This window comes from Antechinus flavipes, chromosome 3, assembly GCF_016432865.1.
Source record: "Antechinus flavipes isolate AdamAnt ecotype Samford, QLD, Australia chromosome 3, AdamAnt_v2, whole genome shotgun sequence".
Lineage (NCBI taxonomy): Eukaryota > Metazoa > Chordata > Mammalia > Dasyuromorphia > Dasyuridae > Antechinus > Antechinus flavipes.
The window spans coordinates 300,394,405-300,414,979 of record NC_067400.1 but is presented as its reverse complement, the minus strand read 5'-3'; the positions used below and the strand labels follow the sequence as shown (position 1 = coordinate 300,414,979).

At 33.7% G+C, this 20,575-nt stretch overlaps 1 protein-coding gene across 1 annotated transcript in view; it reads left to right on the top strand.

Moving 5' to 3' along the window:
* Nucleotides 1-14,134: 14,134 nt before the first annotated feature.
* The window catches only part of CIP2A (cellular inhibitor of PP2A), a 46,275-nt gene continuing 39,834 nt past the window's right edge, over nt 14,135-20,575 (top strand). The window contains exons 1-3 of the mRNA XM_051985253.1: nt 14,135-14,381; nt 17,910-18,057; nt 19,155-19,267. Of these exons, the coding sequence (XP_051841213.1) occupies nt 14,280-14,381; nt 17,910-18,057; nt 19,155-19,267 (363 nt within the window). The 5' untranslated portion in view covers nt 14,135-14,279. The remainder of the gene's footprint in view (nt 14,382-17,909; nt 18,058-19,154; nt 19,268-20,575) is intronic.

Here is a 20,575-nt window from a genome sequence, read left to right as displayed (position 1 = left end):
TCTTTGATGTTTACCTTTTATTTTTATTTATTTATTGATTTATACTTCATATTCTCTTCTATTTTTTCATTCTTTATATTTTGTTTTATTATTTCTTGGTGTCATAACTTCACTGGCTTCCCTTTGCTAAGTGATTAGTTTTCAAGGAGTCATTTTCTTCCTTAAGATTCTAAGTTAGAGGCAGCTAGATGGCACAGGGGATAGAGCACTAGTCCAGGAATGAGGTGAACCTGAGTTAAAATCTGGTTTCAGATATTTAATTTTTACTACCTGTGTGACCCTGAGGAAGTCACTTAATTCCAATTGCCTGTTTTGTTTTGTTTTCTAGTTGGTTGACTTTCTTTATGTAATCTTATTTTTCTTGAATGGTTTTTGTTTTTTGTTTTTTGTATTTAGTTTTTCTCCAATCTCATTGATTTTTAAAATTCTTCTATGAATTCTTTTGGGGCTGGTGGATTACTCTTTGAGGTTAGGACAGGTTTTTTTCATTTCAATATTATCCTCTGAAGATGAACCCCTTCTCTATTCTCACAGTAAATTACCATGATGATTGGGTTCTTTCTTGTTTGAACATTTTGTAGCAGATTATTGATGTAATCACCTTTAGTTTTAGAATATGAAGAATGGTGCCTCTGGCTTCAGGTCTCCTTCAGTTCTCCTCTTTGGCCTACAAATCAAAACCAAGAACACCCTCTCATAAATTCAGCATTCCTGCCCCATGGCTTCTGCACTTACTCAACATGTTCTGGTTCTTTCTTGCTCAGGGTGGTGTCTTAATAGCCTAGCTAGGAAACACAATTCCTTATCAGCAAAGATTCCCTCAGTTTTCCCCAGCTCAGATGCCCGATTCCCTACATTGTCTCAGAGGTAAAGATTCTTATGACTGGGGTCAGGGATATTTCTCAACCCAGTTAAGTCCAGGGCTTTCTGCTAGCTATTTCAGTGGAATTAACCTTGTAGGTGTTTACACTTCATGGTCGTAGCAGGATAACTTCCTTCAGATTTTTTTACCCTTGTCCTAATAGAGTCACTATTCTGCCCCAACTCTCATTTGTTTTTTATTTTTTTGAGTTTGTTTATTTTTATTTTTCTCTCTCTCTTTTTTTTAAACTTCTCTATGTTTGCTTTGAGGTACAATTTTGTTTTGTTTGTGAGCAAATCTGGAGAGCTTGAAATTTTCTGACTTATTCCAGCATCTCCCAAAATCCTGAACTTGGTTGTTCACAATTATTCTTACAACAATATTGCTGTTACTGTATACAACATTCTCACAATTGTATAGCACAACTTGTTTAGCCATTAAAATGATGGTCATTTCTTCAATTTCCAATTCTTTGCTATCACAAAGAGAACTGCTCTAAATATTTTTGTGCAAATATTTCCTTTGATCTCTTTGGGAAACAGACCTGTAGTAGTATTGCTGGATCAAAAGAGTATAGATAGTTTTATAACTCTTTGGGTATAAATTCCAGATTGCTCTACAAAATGGTTCTATTAGTTCACACTTCACCATAGGTCCAGTTTTTCCACATTCCCTCCAATACTTTTCATTTCCACCTTCTATAAATTTAGCCAATCTGATAGGTATGATAGTGATATCTCAGTTGTTTTAATTTGTATTTTTCTTATCAATAATGATTTTGAACATTTTTTTTTCATTTTGCTATATGTAGTTTTGATTTCTTCATTGAAAAACCATCTATTCATATCCTCTGACCATTTATCACTTGAGAAATGACATATTTTTCTAAGTTCTCTATATGTTTGAGATATAATATCTTTATCCAAAAAAAGATTTTCTGTAAAAATCCCACACACACAATTTTCTGCTTTTCTTCTAATTTTGCTACATTGGTTTTAGCTGCATAAAACATTTTTAATGTAATCAAAACTATCCATTTTACATTTTACAATGTTTTCTATCTTGTTTATTCATAAATCTTTCATCTTTCTGTAAGTCTAATGCATAATATGTTCCATGTTCTTCTAGTTTTTTTATGATATCTCTCTTTATATCTCTTTATATTTTTATATCTTTATATTTCTTTATAATACAGCTTAAGATCTAGAACTGCTAACGTTCCTTCCTTTACATTTTTTTTCATTAATTCTTTTGATATTCTTGACTTTTTGTTCTTCCAAATAAGTTTTGTTATTATTTTTTAAGCTCCATAAGATTTTTTGGGGAGGATAATTTAATTGGGCTGATATCAAATAAGTAGATTAGTTTACACAGAATTGTCATTTTTATTATTTTGGCTTTGCCCATCCATGAACAATTAATATTTCTCCAATTATTTAAATCTGACTTATTTATATAAAAAGTGTCTTGTAATGATGATCATGTAGCTTCTGGGTTTGTCTTGGCAGGTATACTTCCAAGTATTTTAGACAGTCTACATTATTTTAAGTGGAGTATCTCTTACTATCTCTTTCAGAGTTGTTGTATTTGTTTGTTTGTTTGTTTTTAGACAACATATAAAAATGATGACTTATGTGGATTTATTTTATAGTCTACTATTTTGCTAAAAAAATATTGTTTCAACTAATTTAACCTCTACAGTTTTCCAAGTATATCATTATATTATCTGCAAAGAGAGATTACCTCACTCCCCATTCTGATTTCTTCAATTTCTTTTTCTTCTCTTTTTGCTATTGTAATAATATTTAATATTATTGATAATGGGCATCTTTTTATGTTCTGATCTTATGAGTTAGGATCCTACCTTATCTCTATTACAAAAAATGTTTGCTCATGATTTTAGATAAAGGCTTTCTATCATTTTAAGGAAAAAAATAATTTGTAACTATGTTTTCAAGTGTTTTTAATAGAAATGAGTGTTTTATTTTACCAAAAGCTTTTTTTCTTCATCTATTGATATCATCTTGTGTTTTTTGTTATTGATATAATCAATTATGTTAATAGTTTTCCTTATGTTATACCATCTCTGCATTCTTGATATACATCCCACTTGTTGTGGTCATCTAGCTAATATTTTATTTAAGATTTTTGCATCTATATTCATTAGTGAAAATGGTCCATAATTTTCTCTATTTTTGCTTTTCCTAATATGTATATCAGCATAATATTTGTTTCATTAAAAGAGTTTTGTAGTTCTCCTTCTTTGCCTATTATTCCAAATAATTTATTTAATATTAGAATTAGTCAATCGTTAAATATTTGGGAGAATTCACTTGTGAATCTATCTGATCCTGATGCTTTTTTCTTAGGAAGTTCATTAATGGCCTATTCAACTTTTTTTTTCCTAAATTAAGTTTATATATTTTATTTCTTTTTCTGTTAATCTATGCAATTTAGTAACATTTTTATAAATATTCTTCCATTTCACTTATATGTTAAATATACTGGCATATAATTGAACAAAATAACTCTTATTAATTGCTTTGATTTCATCTTTATTATACATTCACCCTTTTTATTTTTGATACTAGTAATTTGGTTTTCTTCTTTCTTTTTCTAAAAAAAAAAATCATATTAGTCAATGGTTTATTCTCTTCTTGTTTTTCCCCCATAAAATCATCTTCTAGTTTTATTAATTCAGGGATTTTCTTATATTGAATTTTGTTAATCTCATTTTAGGATTTCCAATTTAGTGTTTAATTGAGAATTTTTAATTTGTTCTTCAATGTATTGAAGAATTGAATTCTTTGTATCCTATCGAAAAAAATCATAGTCTCACTCTGTAATAATTAAAGATTTATTATATCTGATTTCCCTAACATTCAGTTCAGATTCCTAATTGCTTTTGTTTGTCATTGTTAAATCTGACTAAGCCTGATAGAGGCTATTGAATAAAGGTGGAAATTGATATTGAATAATTGGATATTGAATAAAGGTGGAAATCCCACTCTTAAGTCAACCCCAATTAATGTAATCAAAGAAAGTGCAGTCAGCTAAACTGAAATAATCAAAAACATAAACTAAGTAGAACAGGGCCTTAATAAATTTAAGAGGATTAAAGTGCTTTGATAAAAAAATGTACCTTACAAGAAATGTTTTCTGATGGTCTAGAAGAATTAAGTTCAACTCTATGTTTATGTATAACAAAACAAGGCAGTTTGGAATGCTTTGGTCTTGGAACAGGCCAGGCATGGGGTGGTCACCTAATGGTGAAGGGTTCCAAAGATATAATTGCTCTTAAGGAAAGAGATAGAAGTAAAAATTTCTCCTCTTCTCTCCCTCACTGAGCAAATGAACTTCTGAAAGAAATTCTAAAGATTAGATTTTAGATTTTCCAGAGCTGTCAATAGCAACATTCTCACAGCACTAGCAGTTCTGCATCGTGAACTAAGAGACACACTGAAGAAAAAGTAAATATGGGGAAGAATGACAGCTTTAGGAATTTAATTGGGCACTAATATTTAGAGCCTACTAGAGAGCAACATCTAAAGATAAATTTATTAAAACTCCACAAACGGAAGAAAATACTTCCAGTTGCTATAAATTATAAATTTATCCATGTGTATTTTTTTTCAATTTGAGCCTACTTCCCTCAGGAATCTTGTGTGTAAGAGGGGAGAGTGCATTCCCAGATTGAGAGGATGTTATAACAACTGTTTTGCACTTGCTACTAGTAAATATATTTTCTGAAAGTTAATTATGTCTAGATGATAATAAATAGGAAGTACATATGTAGAGATGCCTAAGTAACAATACTAGAGACTCCAATCCCTCAACTTAAAACCATAAGGAAAGAAGTGTTTAATTGTATTCTAGACATTCAGTCTGCCAATATAAGTAGAGGTGGGGGAATAAGTTTGGAAAGGAATAATTTAATTATATTAGTAAATGTTTTTAATTATTTAGCTTTTACTTTAAATATTTAGGTGTTATATTATTTGTATATGTCGATTTAACACTGATATTGTTTTATTCTCTATGACTCCTTTAGGAATGATGTTATTTTTCCATTTAGCTCTTTTGTCCATGTTTTCTTTTACCATTGTTTTGTCTGAGCTTGTCTACTTCTTAAAAAACATCAGGTGAGACATAATAAGTGCTATTAAACCCCTCATTTTAGCATTACAAATTTCTTTATACTTTAACTGTAATTCTTGTATGTAGTAATTTTTTTTTACTTCAAATTTAGTCTGTCATCCTCTTCCATTTGATGGGACAGTTTATATTCTAACATTCACAATAGTGAATTTGTTGTTTATTTTTTATTGCTACATAGAACTACCATAATTATTTTATTTGGGGGAGAAGGAAAGAAAGAAAAGAGGAAGAAAAGGAGGAAAAGGAAGGAAGGAACGGAAGGAAGGAAGGAAGGAAAGAAGGAAAGAAAAAGAAAGGTAGGAAGGAAGGAAGGAACTTCTTTTTACACACTTAAAGTGATGTCATACGTTCTCCTTCAAAATGTTTCACATACATAGGTCAAAATGATAGAATTTCCTTAAAAGATCCAACAATAGAGATAGCATTGTTAGATGGTCATCAGCATTCAAGATATAAAACAGGGAGTATAGGCTCACTAAAGATGCTTGCCACCAATATGATAAATATCTTATGCAAAGATCAAATGAAAAAGGGGGACTCTGTTGTGATATTGTTCTGAGTCTATCAACCCCTTGAATATTTCAGAGCCTCCTGAAAAAGATATATAATTACTGAAAATAATTCAGTTTATATCCCATATTTATTATCCAGACCATTTTACTCATATGGATAACTTAAGATCAGTTCATCAGTTCATTTTTTGAACAAACTCTCAAGAGGAATAATGAATTTGGCCCCAAATTAAATAAGAAAAATGGACATTTTGTAAATTGCCCAGTCCTTTTAATTATCCAAAAATTTTTTCTGAAAGAAAGGCTCATTCTTTAACAATAATATATCATAAATGATATTGAACATTAAAGCAATGAATTACATTTAAATTCAACTATTTACTTTTAAATAAATTTAATTCATTCTATCTTGTATCGTCACTTTTCTTTCATTCCCTCTAAAGGTCTCTCAGGATTCTTTGTACATTCATTCCTATTTATTTCTCCTTTTATTTTTTTAAAGGGGGAGGCTGGAGCTATGGTAGAGAATTTCTGATGAAAAATCTCCCACTAATCATATTAGCCTCTCAATTTCTCTTTAATATAATCTTAGGAAAGTATGTAATGGAAGACAGGCCAAGTCCTGGGATAAATAGAGGTTAAATAACTTGGCCAATGAGTATCTGAGACTAGATTTGAACTCCCGTCTTCTTGACTCCAGGCCTAGTGCTGTGACACCCATCTAAATATATTGACTCTTCTGATCCTCAGACATCCACCAAGTTGAAGGGGCTGTTCTGATCTTTTGAAAGTACAATCCTTAAAAACTTACACAGAATGTATCTGTGTCAGTTCCTACAATTCCCCACATGGAAGAATTTTAAGCAAAGAAATTAACAGTAGACTACAACCTTATAAGTTGCTAAAAAACCCAGTACAGTGTGTGGTCTTGGAATCTGGACATGTGGGAGCCTGGGATTCCAGCAGAGGTGTGTTTGAGTTGGGTTTTGAAGTTAATGCAGCATCAATGCCTTTAAGAGGGAGAAGAATCTTCAAAGAAAGGACTTATAAATTGTGATGATACATAATGAAAGTCTCATGGAGGGATTTTAAAATATGCATGTACAAAGAAAAGATTTATGAATTGTGATGATGTATAATCAAAGTTCCACGGGGGGGACTTTAAAATATGCACGTACAGGTATTCTGTAACTGATTCCAATTTGCTAACCATGTGACGAATAACAGCCTCTTTAATTGTCTATTGTTGCAGAACTAGAATTGTAGGCTTGCTCAGAAGGCTTACTCAGCCTCGACTTTTGTCTTGTTTGGACTTCTGTTCTGACTTTACAGCAGCCATTGGGAGACAATGCTTTAAAAAGGGACATCTTGACCCTTCTTCTTAGAATGCAAATATGTGCTATTATGAAAACAAGCCACATCTTTTTGCAATGGCATTTGTTCTTTCATTTTAAATGAAAAAGATTCATCTGGAGTCTACAACCTTGTGAGCTTCAAAAGATCAGAACAATACCTTTAGCTTGGTGGCTATCTCAGGACCAGAGGAGTCACTATACTTAGATGGGTGTCACAGTGCTAGACCTGGAGTCAAGAAGATCTGAGTTCAAATCTAGTCTCAGATATTCACTAGTTCTGTGATTCTGGGCAAGTTACTTAACATCTGTTTGTCTCAGTTTTCTCAACTGTGCAATGGAGACAATAATAGCACCTACCTCATAGCATTGTTCTGAAGAATAAATGAGATAACTGTAAAGCACTTAGCAATGTCTGGAACATTGTAAGCACTATTATAAATGCTTATTTGCTTCCTTTCCTTTCTGACCAGCTACATTTCCAAATAGTGGTAAAACTAAATGCTACTGTATCCTTGTTGCAAATTGTTCTGGTGTGAGAACAAAGTAAATGTCTTTATTTTAATTGCTCAATGCCTTATGAAAAATCTCATTTCCTCTAAAAAATGTACCCAAATTGACAAGTACTAGCATTAGACTTGTCCCTAACAAAAATGGAAGTGAGGTCATGGTAGAGAAAAGTTCATGATTGATTAAGGATAGGAGAGCAGGATGTTATAAATCTTTTGACCTTCTCACTAGTTGATCACACACCCTATGGAATCGTTCCATGGTCACCTTGGAGTCATTCCATGGAACCCCTAGAATTATGGATTTAATTTTGGTGAACACTGCCTTTTCTATGTCATGCTGTCTACTATTTTCCCTATTATGTGGGTGTACTTAGTGGGTACACTATTCTGGTTCTGCTTTTTCATTTTGCATTATTTCATTCTTTACTTTTTTATATTTCTATGCTTATCTATTTAATTACATCAGAGTACAGCATTACATGTTAATGGATTTCATTTTTTGATCCAATCTGTAATTCTTTTTTAATGGAAAAATTTATTACAAGTACTATATTTGATTTGCTTTTTTTTTTTTTTTACATTTTCCTCTCATTCTCAATATTGCCTAGGGAGAATGAAATCTATCTTCATAGTTTATATTTATTTTAAGTAATAAAAAATATATTACTAAAAATAAATATCATCATTTATTAGGCTATTAATTCTTATCTTTTCCTAAGATTCTACACATTATTTTATTAGAGATTTTGCAACTCCTTTCCTTTCCCCCATTTTTATTTGATTTACTTAATTTTTATTTAATTTCTCACTTGAACTAAACAAATCTTTGATTGCCCAAATCAATTGCATTCTTTGTTTTCTTTACTTTTTTGTGTCATTCATAATATATTTTTTGCCCAAATTATTATTGTTTCCTTTATAGTTTTAAAAGATGATATAACTTATTTAATATGCATATATGATTACATGGTGTATACATTATCTTAATTATAATTAATAATATACAAATTATATTACTATCTTTAAAATGTCCTTTAGCCAGTTTGAATTTCCTTGTCTACTGCTTCTAGGGATCTTTTTAGTTGTATTGATAAATTCTTCTAGCTTTTGTTTCTTTGATGTCAATTTTTCTATCTTCAACCAACATGGAGTTTAATCATGAGAAACAGTATGTCATAATGGTTAGAGAACGAACCTCAGTTTCAGTAAGATGTAGGTTCAAGAAATGTCTCTGGCAAGTGCTTGCTACTTTACCTATGACAAAACATTTATCCTTTCAACACTTCCTGACAAGTCTTTAAATTGCAAAGCAGGATAGAACTGCTTAGTAGAGGTAGAGGGATGATCAGAAAGTTTGAATGTGAATTTCCTATGCTAATAAAATCATAAATATGGTTCAGATTGAAATAAACAAAAAACCAATAAAAAAACTACTGATGAATTTGCAAAACTCTGTGCCTTGGGGTCTAATTCTACTTTTAAAAGACTTTTTATATTCTTCACTTTTGATCTTCTTTCCTCCATTTCCATGGTCTGATGCTGCTCTAATTGCTAACTGCAGTACTTTTTTTGAAAATTGGAGCAGTCCCATCTCTTAAAATGGTATTTCATGAAATACCAGTATTCTGATGATGCAGTCTGGATGAAGATCCTGGAATATAGTCTTTGAAGAATTTAAGTTGAAGGTTACCCAGTGGGCAAAGGAACAAATTATTATGGATACACATTTTATATTTACAATAACAATTTATATAAAAGAAGTGATGAAAAGATATAAAACATGGTTGACTTAGAAAAGAGGGAGAGCCAGAAAGTTGATGAAGGCACAGGGAGAGTTGCTAAAAAGTTATGAGTATTTTATGTGTAATAATTTATTTCATTATATGTAATTATACAGCAAGATTAATTTATTTTATTGATTTCAAATTTCCACAACCATTTTTTAAAATTAATGAGCACAGAAGAGGCAAAATGTACTATGTCTCAGAATGGGGAATTGTGAGGAGAGTATATAGTTGTGGAGAATAGACATGGAGTAGGAAGAGTGGCTATAATATAAACTTCCTTCATCTATAAGGAGCAAAGAAGGGTTGAGCCCACATAGTTTGGTTTAGAACCCAGTTTCTTAACTTGTGTGTCATGCCCCCCTATGGAGTCTTGTAATTGAATGTGGGAATCATGAAATCATGATTTATTATCAGTTTGATTTGTATATCTATGTTATATACATATATACCTAGGATCATGTAAAATTTTATCTGGTTGAATCTGATATTTTTCTAGACTAGGGCTTCTTAAATTTTTTTCCACTTTCGAGTTGAAATTTAAGAAGCCCTAGTCTAGAAAAATATCAGATTCAACAAAGAAACCAGTAGAAATAGGCTGAGTAGTGAGGGTCATGAGGGCTGAGGGGATGAGGCAGGTCATGAGAGAGTGGAGTTGAAAGGAAGGCTAACATTGGAGAGGGGATTTTTAATTTTTTTCTCGGTAATTAAAAATCATTGTATTAAATAGGCTGGCAATTAATAAATTGATGGTCAGTGGTTGCTCTCAGTAACCAAGAATATGGAGAGGGAATAGTCACAAATAAAAGCAACTTCCTTATCCTGGGATAGGTGAAAGGGGAAGAAAAGTAAAAGGGAATCTCAGGACTTGTTTTTGCCTGCAAATTGTGCTATGTGAATATAATGGGTTATTATAACTGTAAGAAGTGGTCAAAGAGATGATTTCAGAGAGTCCTGAGAAGGGTGAACTGATGCAGGATGAAGTAAGCAAAACAATTGATATAAGGATAAAAACAATGTAGACAAACAACTTAGAAAGACTTTAGAGTTGTCATTTATGTAATGATATATATTGATGCAATATGTCCATCTGTAGAACCTGAAAGCATTTTCCTCTTCCTCCTCCTGTGCCTCCTCCTCTTTTTCCTCTTTTGTCCTCCTCCTCCTCTTTCTTCCTCCTTCTCCTCCTCCTTCTCCTCCTCTTCCTTCTTTCCAAAACAAAGATAATCTTAGCCCACTATAACCTCTGGGTAACCCTTCACATCACATCCAGCCTACCACACATGCTTATCTATCATTATATCATTCCCATCATTTCTTGTCTCCACTACCCTATATATATTGTCTTTGTTAAAATGTAAGCTCCTTAAGGGGAACTTTTTGTTTTAAAAAACAAAACAAAACAAAACAACAACAACAACAACAACAACAACAACAACAACAAAAAAAAAAAAAACCAACATATTTCCAGAGTTTAACGCAATGCTTGGACCATAATAAGAGTTTAATTTTTTCTTCTTTCTTTCCTTGACTCAAATATACAGATTATATATAGCAGCTAGAATTATTTTAATATATGAGTTTGAGACCCAGAGGTTCATGTCACTAACATGAGTAGAAAGTTGTTATATTAAGATAAGTCTGAATTCCCTTAAAATTAACAGCTCTATGTTGGTCTCTCTAAAAGTTATGAAATCTTCATCCTTTCTTCAGATATCAATAGACAACATTTGTATTGAATACAAATTTCAGGATAGGAGAATTTTGCCATTTTGGTAACACTGGCATACTTCCCATATTTACTTTTAGTGAATTTAGTACAGGTTAAACACTGGATTAATTCCTTTACAATTAAATTATCATACCATTCACATTCGTCTTTATTATAAATCGAATTGTTGAAAAAATTTTGGGAGGATTTATGTCCGCACTGGTTTTAGGTCTACTTTTATGAAATCTATTTTTTTTATAATTTGTAGAGATTACCTTCTCTTACATTTGTCAATGTCCCAAATCCTCCAGATTTATATTGGGTAAAAAGACAGCATTTGAAACTACCACATGGAATAGTCTTTTCAAATGGTATTTTTCCAGTTGGGTCTGATTTTTTGTGACTCCTTTTGGAGTTTGACAAAGAATATAGAGTGGTTTGCCATTTCTGTCTCAGGCTCATTTTACAGATGAGGAAACTGAGACAAACAAGGTTAAGTGACTTGCCTTAGATCACAAACTGAGGCCAAAATTAAATTCAGGAACATGAATCTTTCTGACTCCATGTCTGGCACTCTATGACTTCACCAACTACAAACAATGTCAAAATAATAGATCCAGACAGTTTTCTGTTAAGTTTTTAGGACAACAAATCCTGTTGTAGTGTGACATTGAAATGCTTTCCATTTACATGCAAGTATGTTCTCTGTATCACATCCATTTTTACATTTTTCTTGATAAAACTTTATGAAATCCTAAATTAATCATTTCTTGAATAAATTCTATGATACATTGTTATTAGGCAGCATATTATACAAGATTTTTTTTTGGATAGCATTATAAAATATTATTTGAAATTTACGTAATGAATCACTGGGAAATATGCATTAAGTACTTTCTAGGTACTAAGCTGTATACCAAGCATTTGAGAATTCAAAAAAGAAAAAGAAAACCTGCTCTCAAGGAACTCCCAGTCTAATTGGAGAGGACAATATGTGTAGAATAGTTCATCTCTAGGTGCAAGGAAAGGACTGAACCTCCAAGAAATCAAGTCACCCTGTATGTCACTTCCATCCAGAATCTTCTTTTTTTTTTTTTAATAACTTTTTATTGATAGAACCCATGCCAGGGTAATTTTTTACAGCATTATCCCTTGCATTTACTTCTGTTCCGATTTTTCTCCTCCCTCCCTCCATCCCCTCCCCCAGATGGCAAGCAGTCCTTTACATGTTGAATAGGTTACAGTATATCCTAGATACAATATATGTGTGCAGAACCGATCAGTTTTCTTGTTGCACAGGGAGAATTGAATTCAGAAGGTATAAATAACCCAGGAGGAAAAACATAAATGCAAGCAGTTTATATCCATTTCCCAGTGTTCTTTCTTTGGGTTTAGCTGCTTCTGTCCATCTTTGATCAATTAAGGCTCTCTTTATCGAAGAGATCCACTTCCATCAGAATACATCCTCAAACAGTATCGTTATTGAAGTATATAATGATCTCCTGGTTCTGCTCGTTTCACTCATCCAGAATCTTCTAGGCGTCCCAAAGAATTTGCTCTATATTACTCTGCCCTTGTGGAAAAAGGGAAGTTAAAATATTATCTTACTTTGTAACTACAGTGCCGAGTATATAGGCGCTTAATGTTTATTTAATTGAATTTAATGTACCCATGTGTGTATAATATCCGAGCCTAAAGATTGGTACAGTGGTTCTCTCAGATAAAGAAACTCCTTTCATCAATACAAGTCAGCAATTTCTCTGCAATTTACTGACTTAAGCTACCCAGAGTACAAGCTTACTTGCCCCACACGTGCAGTTCTTTACCTTTAGGTCGGGGAACTTTTTCCAATTGTTAAGGGTGTCCCTTCATTTCCAGCTTTCTACTCCTTGGATTGTTTTCCCCTTATAGAATGTAAACATAGGAGTAGATTCAGAACAAATATTTTTGGAATTCTTGTCAAATTGTCAAGGTCTCCTCCCCAAGGAGTTAAATACATCGGCACTTTTTGATGACTGGAGGAAACAGTAGATCGGAGATAGGAAGCCCGAGTTTCAAGACCCTTAAAAACTGGGCAAATCATTTAACCTTTCGTTTCTTTCGATTAAAATGGAAATAACAATAGCACCGACTTCTTAAGAGTTGTTGGGAGGACTCAATCAAATAATATAGGCCAGGTGCTTAAAACAAACCCTAAATTGTCAATAACTTAGTATCTTCTTCCTCTGGGCAAGTCACAACCTCTGGGCCTCAATTCATACCGGGATAAAATAGTGAAAAGGTACCTCAAGTAATCCCTTAGATCTGATGACCTCTAGGGCATTAGAGATTATCTACAATTTATCCTGTATTTTGTTTGTACATATTGAAATGTTTTCCATTTAAAAGCGTGCCTCGGGTGGTTTTGTGTGTCACATCCACCTTTTATTAAATAGCTAATGAAACTTTTATGATAACCTTGTCTTTTCTGGCATTAAAGCAAAAAAATTATTCTATGTCCTCCTCTCCGTCCTCTCTCCTTTCCCCTCTCCCCGTTGACTTCGAAAGCAAAGATTGTGAGTGTTTGTCTGGCTTTGTATTCTCAGCATTTGGTACAGTTCCAGTCTTGTAGTAGATGTTTAATAAATGCTTGACTGATGGAGGGAGGGGGAAAGAGAAAAAACTCAGAAGAATGGTGGAAGCAAGTGATCACTTTTGCCTTAAGCATCGAGTTTTGATTTACCACTGAGCCTAAGGAGAGGAACTCGGGGCCGGTACACTTTGGGAGGCGGTACGCCCGGGTTTTAGGGAATAATGGGAGGAGGAAGGGAAACGCTATCTGGATAGTGACAGAGGTGCCTTCGGGGTTCTAGTTGGGTCTGTCACCGCTTCCAAATTACACTGCAATAAGTTCCGGCACCACACCCCGACAGAGCGAGTGAGAAATCGCGGTACACAGACATAAGGGTGGGAGTGGCGACTCCTACTGAGGCCGAAGCCGGCAGACCTTTAGACATAACAGCATCTACTATTCCAAAATCCAGCTTTTACTCGCACCGCCCCCGTTCTCGCGAGAGTTCTCACGTGCCGAGGGGGAACGTCGTGAGGTCCTAGCCCTGCCAAAAGGATAGTGGAGAATAGGGCGGAGGTGTTGGGAGGGGTGTTCCCTCATTAGAGGGCAACTCCACCCCTTCTCCTCCTGCTCAAGAGAATTTCCGGACTCCAGACCGGAACCGGAAGGTTCTCGAAGAGTAGAAGGGCGGTGCTAAGCAAATCCAAAAAAAAAGCGCGGCCCGAGCGCTGGGGGAACGACTATCCAAGCCTCCGCAATCCGCGTTACGTCTCGGCTTCGCGGCTCCTGACCTCCTACCTCTTCCCCGGTCTTCTCAGAGGTCCAGGCTCGACCTCGATGGACGTCACGGCTCACCTGAAGTCTTTGCTGCTGGCCATCAGCCAGTACAAGGCAGTCAAGTCTGAGGCGAACACTAACCAACTCCTGCGGCATTTGGAGGTGAGATGCCCGGGGGCATCCCCGACTCCCCAAACCTCTCACTCCCCGGCCGATTCCCAGGCATCCCCGATCATCGTAGGGTCGGGGGCGGGGAATGGGGACCAAAAGCACTCTCTTTGTCATCCCCAATCCCTCTCGGTGGAGCCCTCAGTTTCCCTATTTGTAAAATGGAGAAGGTAAGAACTTGCACCACTTGCCTCGTAGGGTCATTGTCAGGAAAGCCTTCTCAGGAAAATGTTTTGTTTTGTTTTGTTTTCACTCGTTTTGCATGATTTCCCATTTATGATTTATGTTTTGTTTTGCTTTTTCTCCATGGGTGTGGGAAGTGGGGAGGAGGGGGAGACTTCAGAACTCAAAATAGAAAAAAAGTATTAAAAAATGAATAATAAATTATTTTTAAAGTGCTTTTTTAAATACCATATTGTTATGTCATAGTAACTTTTTATTAAAATAAAACAAACAAATGTCAAGTTCATGGACTCTAGGTAGAGGATCCTTAGTCTAGTCAACATCCCTCCCTTAGCCCCTCCTCCCCCGCTTCCGTGTTTTATAGTGTAGAAACTGAGACCCAATGAGGTGAACGAATTTTGTGAAAATCACCAAAATAAAACTAGATTTGTCAAATCTCAGTGGGAGGGACCTTGGAGGCTCTGCTCCCCTTTGTTGTTAGGACTCTAATCATTCCTCCGGTAATCAAGTATACATACATACCTCCCCATGTTTTATTCCTAGGCTCACAGTAACAATAATATAATGTTTTATGGTTTGCAATGCATTGTACATGAAAGACAAGTGCCTCCGTTTCACTTCAGAAGGAGAAAAAATTGCAGAGAAACTATAACTTGTTCAGTATCATATAACCTTAAAAATGAGGAAATTTGAATTCCCTTTCTAATTCTAATTCTTAGGAAGAAATCCTATTTCTTTCTGATTTCCCATCCAGCACAATATCCATGAGACCAGACTGCTTTACAAGAACATAAAGTTCTTGAGAGTGGAGATTGTTTTTTTTTTTTTTTTTAATTTCTCTTTTAGCTTCTATATTTACCAGGTGATATACTTTTAAAAATGAAACTTGTAAAACATACTTCTGTGAAATAGACAAATGGTAGAGCTCTCCAAGGTGCGAAACTTAGTACTATTCAAGGTAGCCTAGTTAAGTCTAGGTAGCACTAATTGTTTATTTCAAGATTTACACCAACGGAAAACTTCTTAAGGTTGTCCATTACTTATTTTGGATAGCTCCAATTGTTTGGCTAATGTTAAAGACTAAACCTGTTAGGAACGTTCTTTTGCAACTTAGAGACTTGGAAAGTTATCTAGAGGAGTATTGAAAGTTTGTGTCTTGCTTCCTGGTCTTTCTGGCTAGAGAGCTACTGCTCAGTCTTTTATTTTTAGCCTTTTCCTATTGTTTGGCACAGTCATATTACCACCTTTTAAACTTGAATCTCTTTTTTAAATGAATGTTTTTCAAATATTTATAGACTATTTACTATTGAATGTTGTAGTTAGGTAGTAGTAGTAGTTGTTGTTACTATTATTGCCGAACTTGCATTGACTTAGAATGCATTATTAGCTTTTCTAGTGCACAGTTACTTTAAACTCCTGAAGAATCACTTTATTCATTGGATTTTATACTTTTTTTTTTACCATGCTTATTATTGTTTTTATATCTTTGTTCTTATCTTTTCCTTCCAGATTGAACAATTCTGGAAGGACTAGACTTAACTTTTGATTTCTTTGCTCAACAAATATTGACTAAGGCTATATTATGTGTATTAGGTGATGAAGGGGATATCCCAGATGGAAAATAACTGGCATTTGTATGGTTCTTTACAGTCTGAAAATCCCTTCACTTATATTAGTTTACTTGAACTTCTCACCAGTCCTTTGAGGTAGGTATTTGTAGGTGAGGAAATGAGACTGAAAGAGACTAATATGTTTTGTCTTGAGTTAGAAAGCTTGTAAGTTTTGAAAATACAGTTTGAACTCAGCCACGTGACCCCCTTTAAAATGAGATATAAATAAGTGTCAGTTTCTTCATCCATGAAATGAGCTTGGGATAATCAGATTTTCATTCAGTTTATGATTCTAAGACTTGGTAAAATATAGATCTAAATATTATATTTAAGTTTTTATTGGGCAAGTTGGTGGATGAGAAAGGAAAACCCATCTCCCTGAGTTTAAAAATAGCTTCAGACATTAGTTATATGACCCTGGTAAGTCACTTAACCCTGTTTACCCCTGTTTCCTCATCTGTCAAATGAGTTGGAGAAGGAAATGGCAAACTACTCTAGTATCTTTATGAACAAAACTTCAAATAGAGCCACAAAGAGCTGGGCATGACTGAAATGACTAAACAACAACAACAAATACCATATAATAGCACCTAGTATTTATATAGTACTTACTATGTGCCAGGCTTTGTGTTAAGTGCTTTAGTATTATCTTATCTGATTCTCATTACAACCCTGGGCGATGAGTGCTTTCCTTATCCCCATTTTACAGATGACTAAATTGAGGCAAATGATTAAGTGACTTGCTCAGCATCACACAGCTAGTCAATATTTGATGGTGGATTTAAACTTGGTTCTTCCTGACTCCAGACCCAGTGTTTTATCTACTGTGCCATCTGCTTGCCTCTAATTTGATATATATTCAGGTAATTCAAACTTATTTTTGTATTAATCTAAGTAAAATATAATTTTAAAGTTAAATCTAGGCTGACCATTGAGAAAACTGTTGTTTTAATTAGTATTAACCCAGTCTGACATCATATGCATTATTCCACATTTTTAGTAAAGACTTTTGCAAAGAAGGTATGTTTAACTGATTTTTTGGAGCCAAGCTCTGGTTCATTATAATCCCACAGCAGTCACTTTTGTGGTTTTGGTTTTATTGGATTTTTTCCACTTAGATTGTAATAGTCCTCTCATATGTTTTTTTTTTTTTTTTTTCTTTTCTGGCTATGTATCACTTGGCATATCTTCCCATACTTCTGTGTATTCACATTTTATATTTTATAATGGCACAATAATATTTCTTTGTGTTTGTATACTACAGTTTGTTTGGCTATCTTTCACACTATAGGGACCTTTGTTTTTAGTCTTTTGCTATCACAAAAAATGCTGCTATAAATATTTCAGCCTATGTAGTACCTATTTTTATTTGACTTCTTTGGATTATTTGCTTAGTAACAGGATCTCTGAGTTGAAGAGTATGTACATTTAAATCACTTTCTTAGGATAATTCCAGATTGTTTCTAGGATCGTAGATTGTAGCTCAGTATTTTGCTCTTCCTGTCTTTCTATAATCCTTCTAATATTGACTTATCAACAGTTGACATTTTTATCTTTCTCAATTTGGTATGTATGAGACAAAACATGAGTTGTTTAATTTGCATATCTATTTTTAATGATATGGAACAATCTTTTGTGTTAAGCGTTTGCAGTTCTTTTGAGAACTATTTGTTCATATCCTTTGAACATTTATTCACAGTTCATTGCTTTTTAATTAATTGTTTTCCAGGTCATTTCTGGTCAGAAACTTACTCGATGGTTTACACCAAACCAGGTATTACCTAGTGAATGCCTGAGCTGCCTTGTAGAGCTCCTTGAAGACCCAAATTTAAATACTTCATTAACTTTAAACATCATCAATCTGTTATCTCAACTAGGTAAGGTTATCCATTTCACTTTCTTGTTCTAGAAGGGAGGATAAAGTAAAAGATTTAGATACTTCTGGTGTAGTATTTCATTTGAAGAATATGATTCTATTTCAGAATCAAATTACCAGAAACCAGATGAACATATACAGATAATAATACTGTTATGTAGATATCAGACTTAGAAATATGTTGAAAAAATATGAAAATGTCTTAAAATCATAGTTTGTGATCTTAAGGTACAAATTCCAATTTAGAGATGATTACTTCTAATTAATATTTGATAAAATATATTAAAGTAACATTTAAAGAAAGAATATATAAGAGGCCACTCATTGTCATTGGTACACTTTCATGCTTTACTTAGAGACAGCTAGAAAGACCTGGGCACAAATCAAGACCCTTTCTAGCTTGTGACCCTGGGCAAGTCACTTCACCTCTGTTGGTCTCAGTTAAGAAAACCTAACTCTCAGGTTGATGTGAGGATCAGATGAAAATATTTGTAAGGTTCTTTGTAAACCTTAAAGTACTGTGTAAATACCAGTGGTGGTGGTGGTGGTACTGTTTTAATAGTATTAGAACTAGCTGAAAAAAGTTGCCAATAATATGCACAGATAGCAATCAAGCAGCATTACTTGAGTTTTCCTTAGATTTCTCAGGTATTATAAGTATAGAACTGAAAAGGACTTTATAGCCATTTCTTCCAACCTTTCCTATTTTATATATAAGGCAACAGGCTTGGAGATGTTCAGGGATTTGCTGAGCTCTGATTCTAACAGCTCTCACTTTGTCTTGTTATCCTAGCAAAGCAAACTAGTCTAGAAAATGGAAAGTTTACTGAATGACCCATATTTTTATCTGACTGAATAATCTGCTTCTTATAATCTAAATGTTGCCTGTCTTTGCCAGTGTTAGCTTTTGAAATATAATTGGGATAAATATTTTCATTGTAAGGTTTAGAGAAATGATGATCTGAACTATTGGAAGAAACGCCCACACCAATGAAATTATAGACTTTTGAAATATCATTAGGTAAATCTTGCAGTAATAAAGATCACAAGTTTGATATTTTAAACATACTTACTGAGCCATTTTATTTTACATTACAGCTCTAGACAGTGATACCAGAGAGTGGCTCCAGAACACTTATAATCTGAATAGTATCCTGGGAGGAGTGGTGTATCGGAACAGTACTGTCCATAGTGACTCAGTATCATTGCAGGTACAAAAAAGACATTATTTTTAACTACTTTATTTTCTTCTCCTTATCAAGTGATTAGACTTGAATTCAAATGATAAATTACCTGTAATTATCAGCACTGAAGAATTTGCTGATTAGACATAATCCTTTCCTTTGAGAAATTTAAAATTTGGTTGAACATATTGTCATATAAAAGCTTTCAGTAGATAGTTATTTATCTCCATATAATTTAGAATAATGCTAAACAAAAATAATGAACAAATTAATTTCAAGTCACATAATAATGTGAGGTAAGATTGCAAGTGTGAGTCATGTTTTTACAGGTAAATTGAGGCTCATAGGGGATATAGCTTATTTATTGACATAGCTAATAACTGATAAAGTCAAGATCCATGCATATCATTTCTGATTCTAGGTCCATTAATCTTTCCACTATATAGCTCTGTTTCAAAGAATATTATTTGGCAAATTAGAAGATATAAACATTTCTCTGAGAGGAATAGTGATGAAATCAAGAGGGAGAGAGACGAGATGTCCTACTTGGAGTAGGGTACAAATTATAAATTGGAACGGTGAATTAGGAGATGGGCAATTAGATGGGGTCATTTTCACTCTCAATATTTATTCAGAATGTTTTGTTACAAATTACAAAACCCCAAAACCTCTCCTTCCTTAATAGAGATAGGAATTTGAAGTGTTATTTCAGGAAATTCCTGAATAAGGAAACCACTACTATCAATGTAGGTTGGCATTCCACAATTTAGTTCTTTTTTTTCTTTCTAATTTTTTTTATTGGCTTTAAAAAAAAAAATGTCTCCCCATCTTCCCCAGACTGGAAGTTCATGGGCTATTCATATTCATATTAAGACTATTAAGATTAAAATGGCATCTTTTACTTGTTCCAGCCTGAGCAGATGTGCCCCTCATTTTTGCAAACTGCTTCCAGGGGTTTATATATCAATCCTAAATTTAGTGTAGATACCTGATCATAGAATCCAAATATAGCTCACCTTCTGAGTTTATGAGATCTCTTCCCTTCAGTCTCAGCTGGCATTGTAGATATAGTCTGCCATATTTACCTGTAATTTAGTCTTTTTTTTTTTTATTCTTTTTTTTAGTTTTTAGTTTTTAAATTTATTTTAAACTTAAGTACAAAATATATACTTATTTCCATTTGTCATTTCTTTCTCTGAAGGTGGGTAACATCTTCTTTGATAAGTTTTAAGTCTTTCGATGTTTTTACTAAATCAGTGAGGTGATCATCATTTCTTACACCACAGCAATATTCTAACCCAATCCCATTCTGTCTTCCTAATGTTCTGCTTTCCT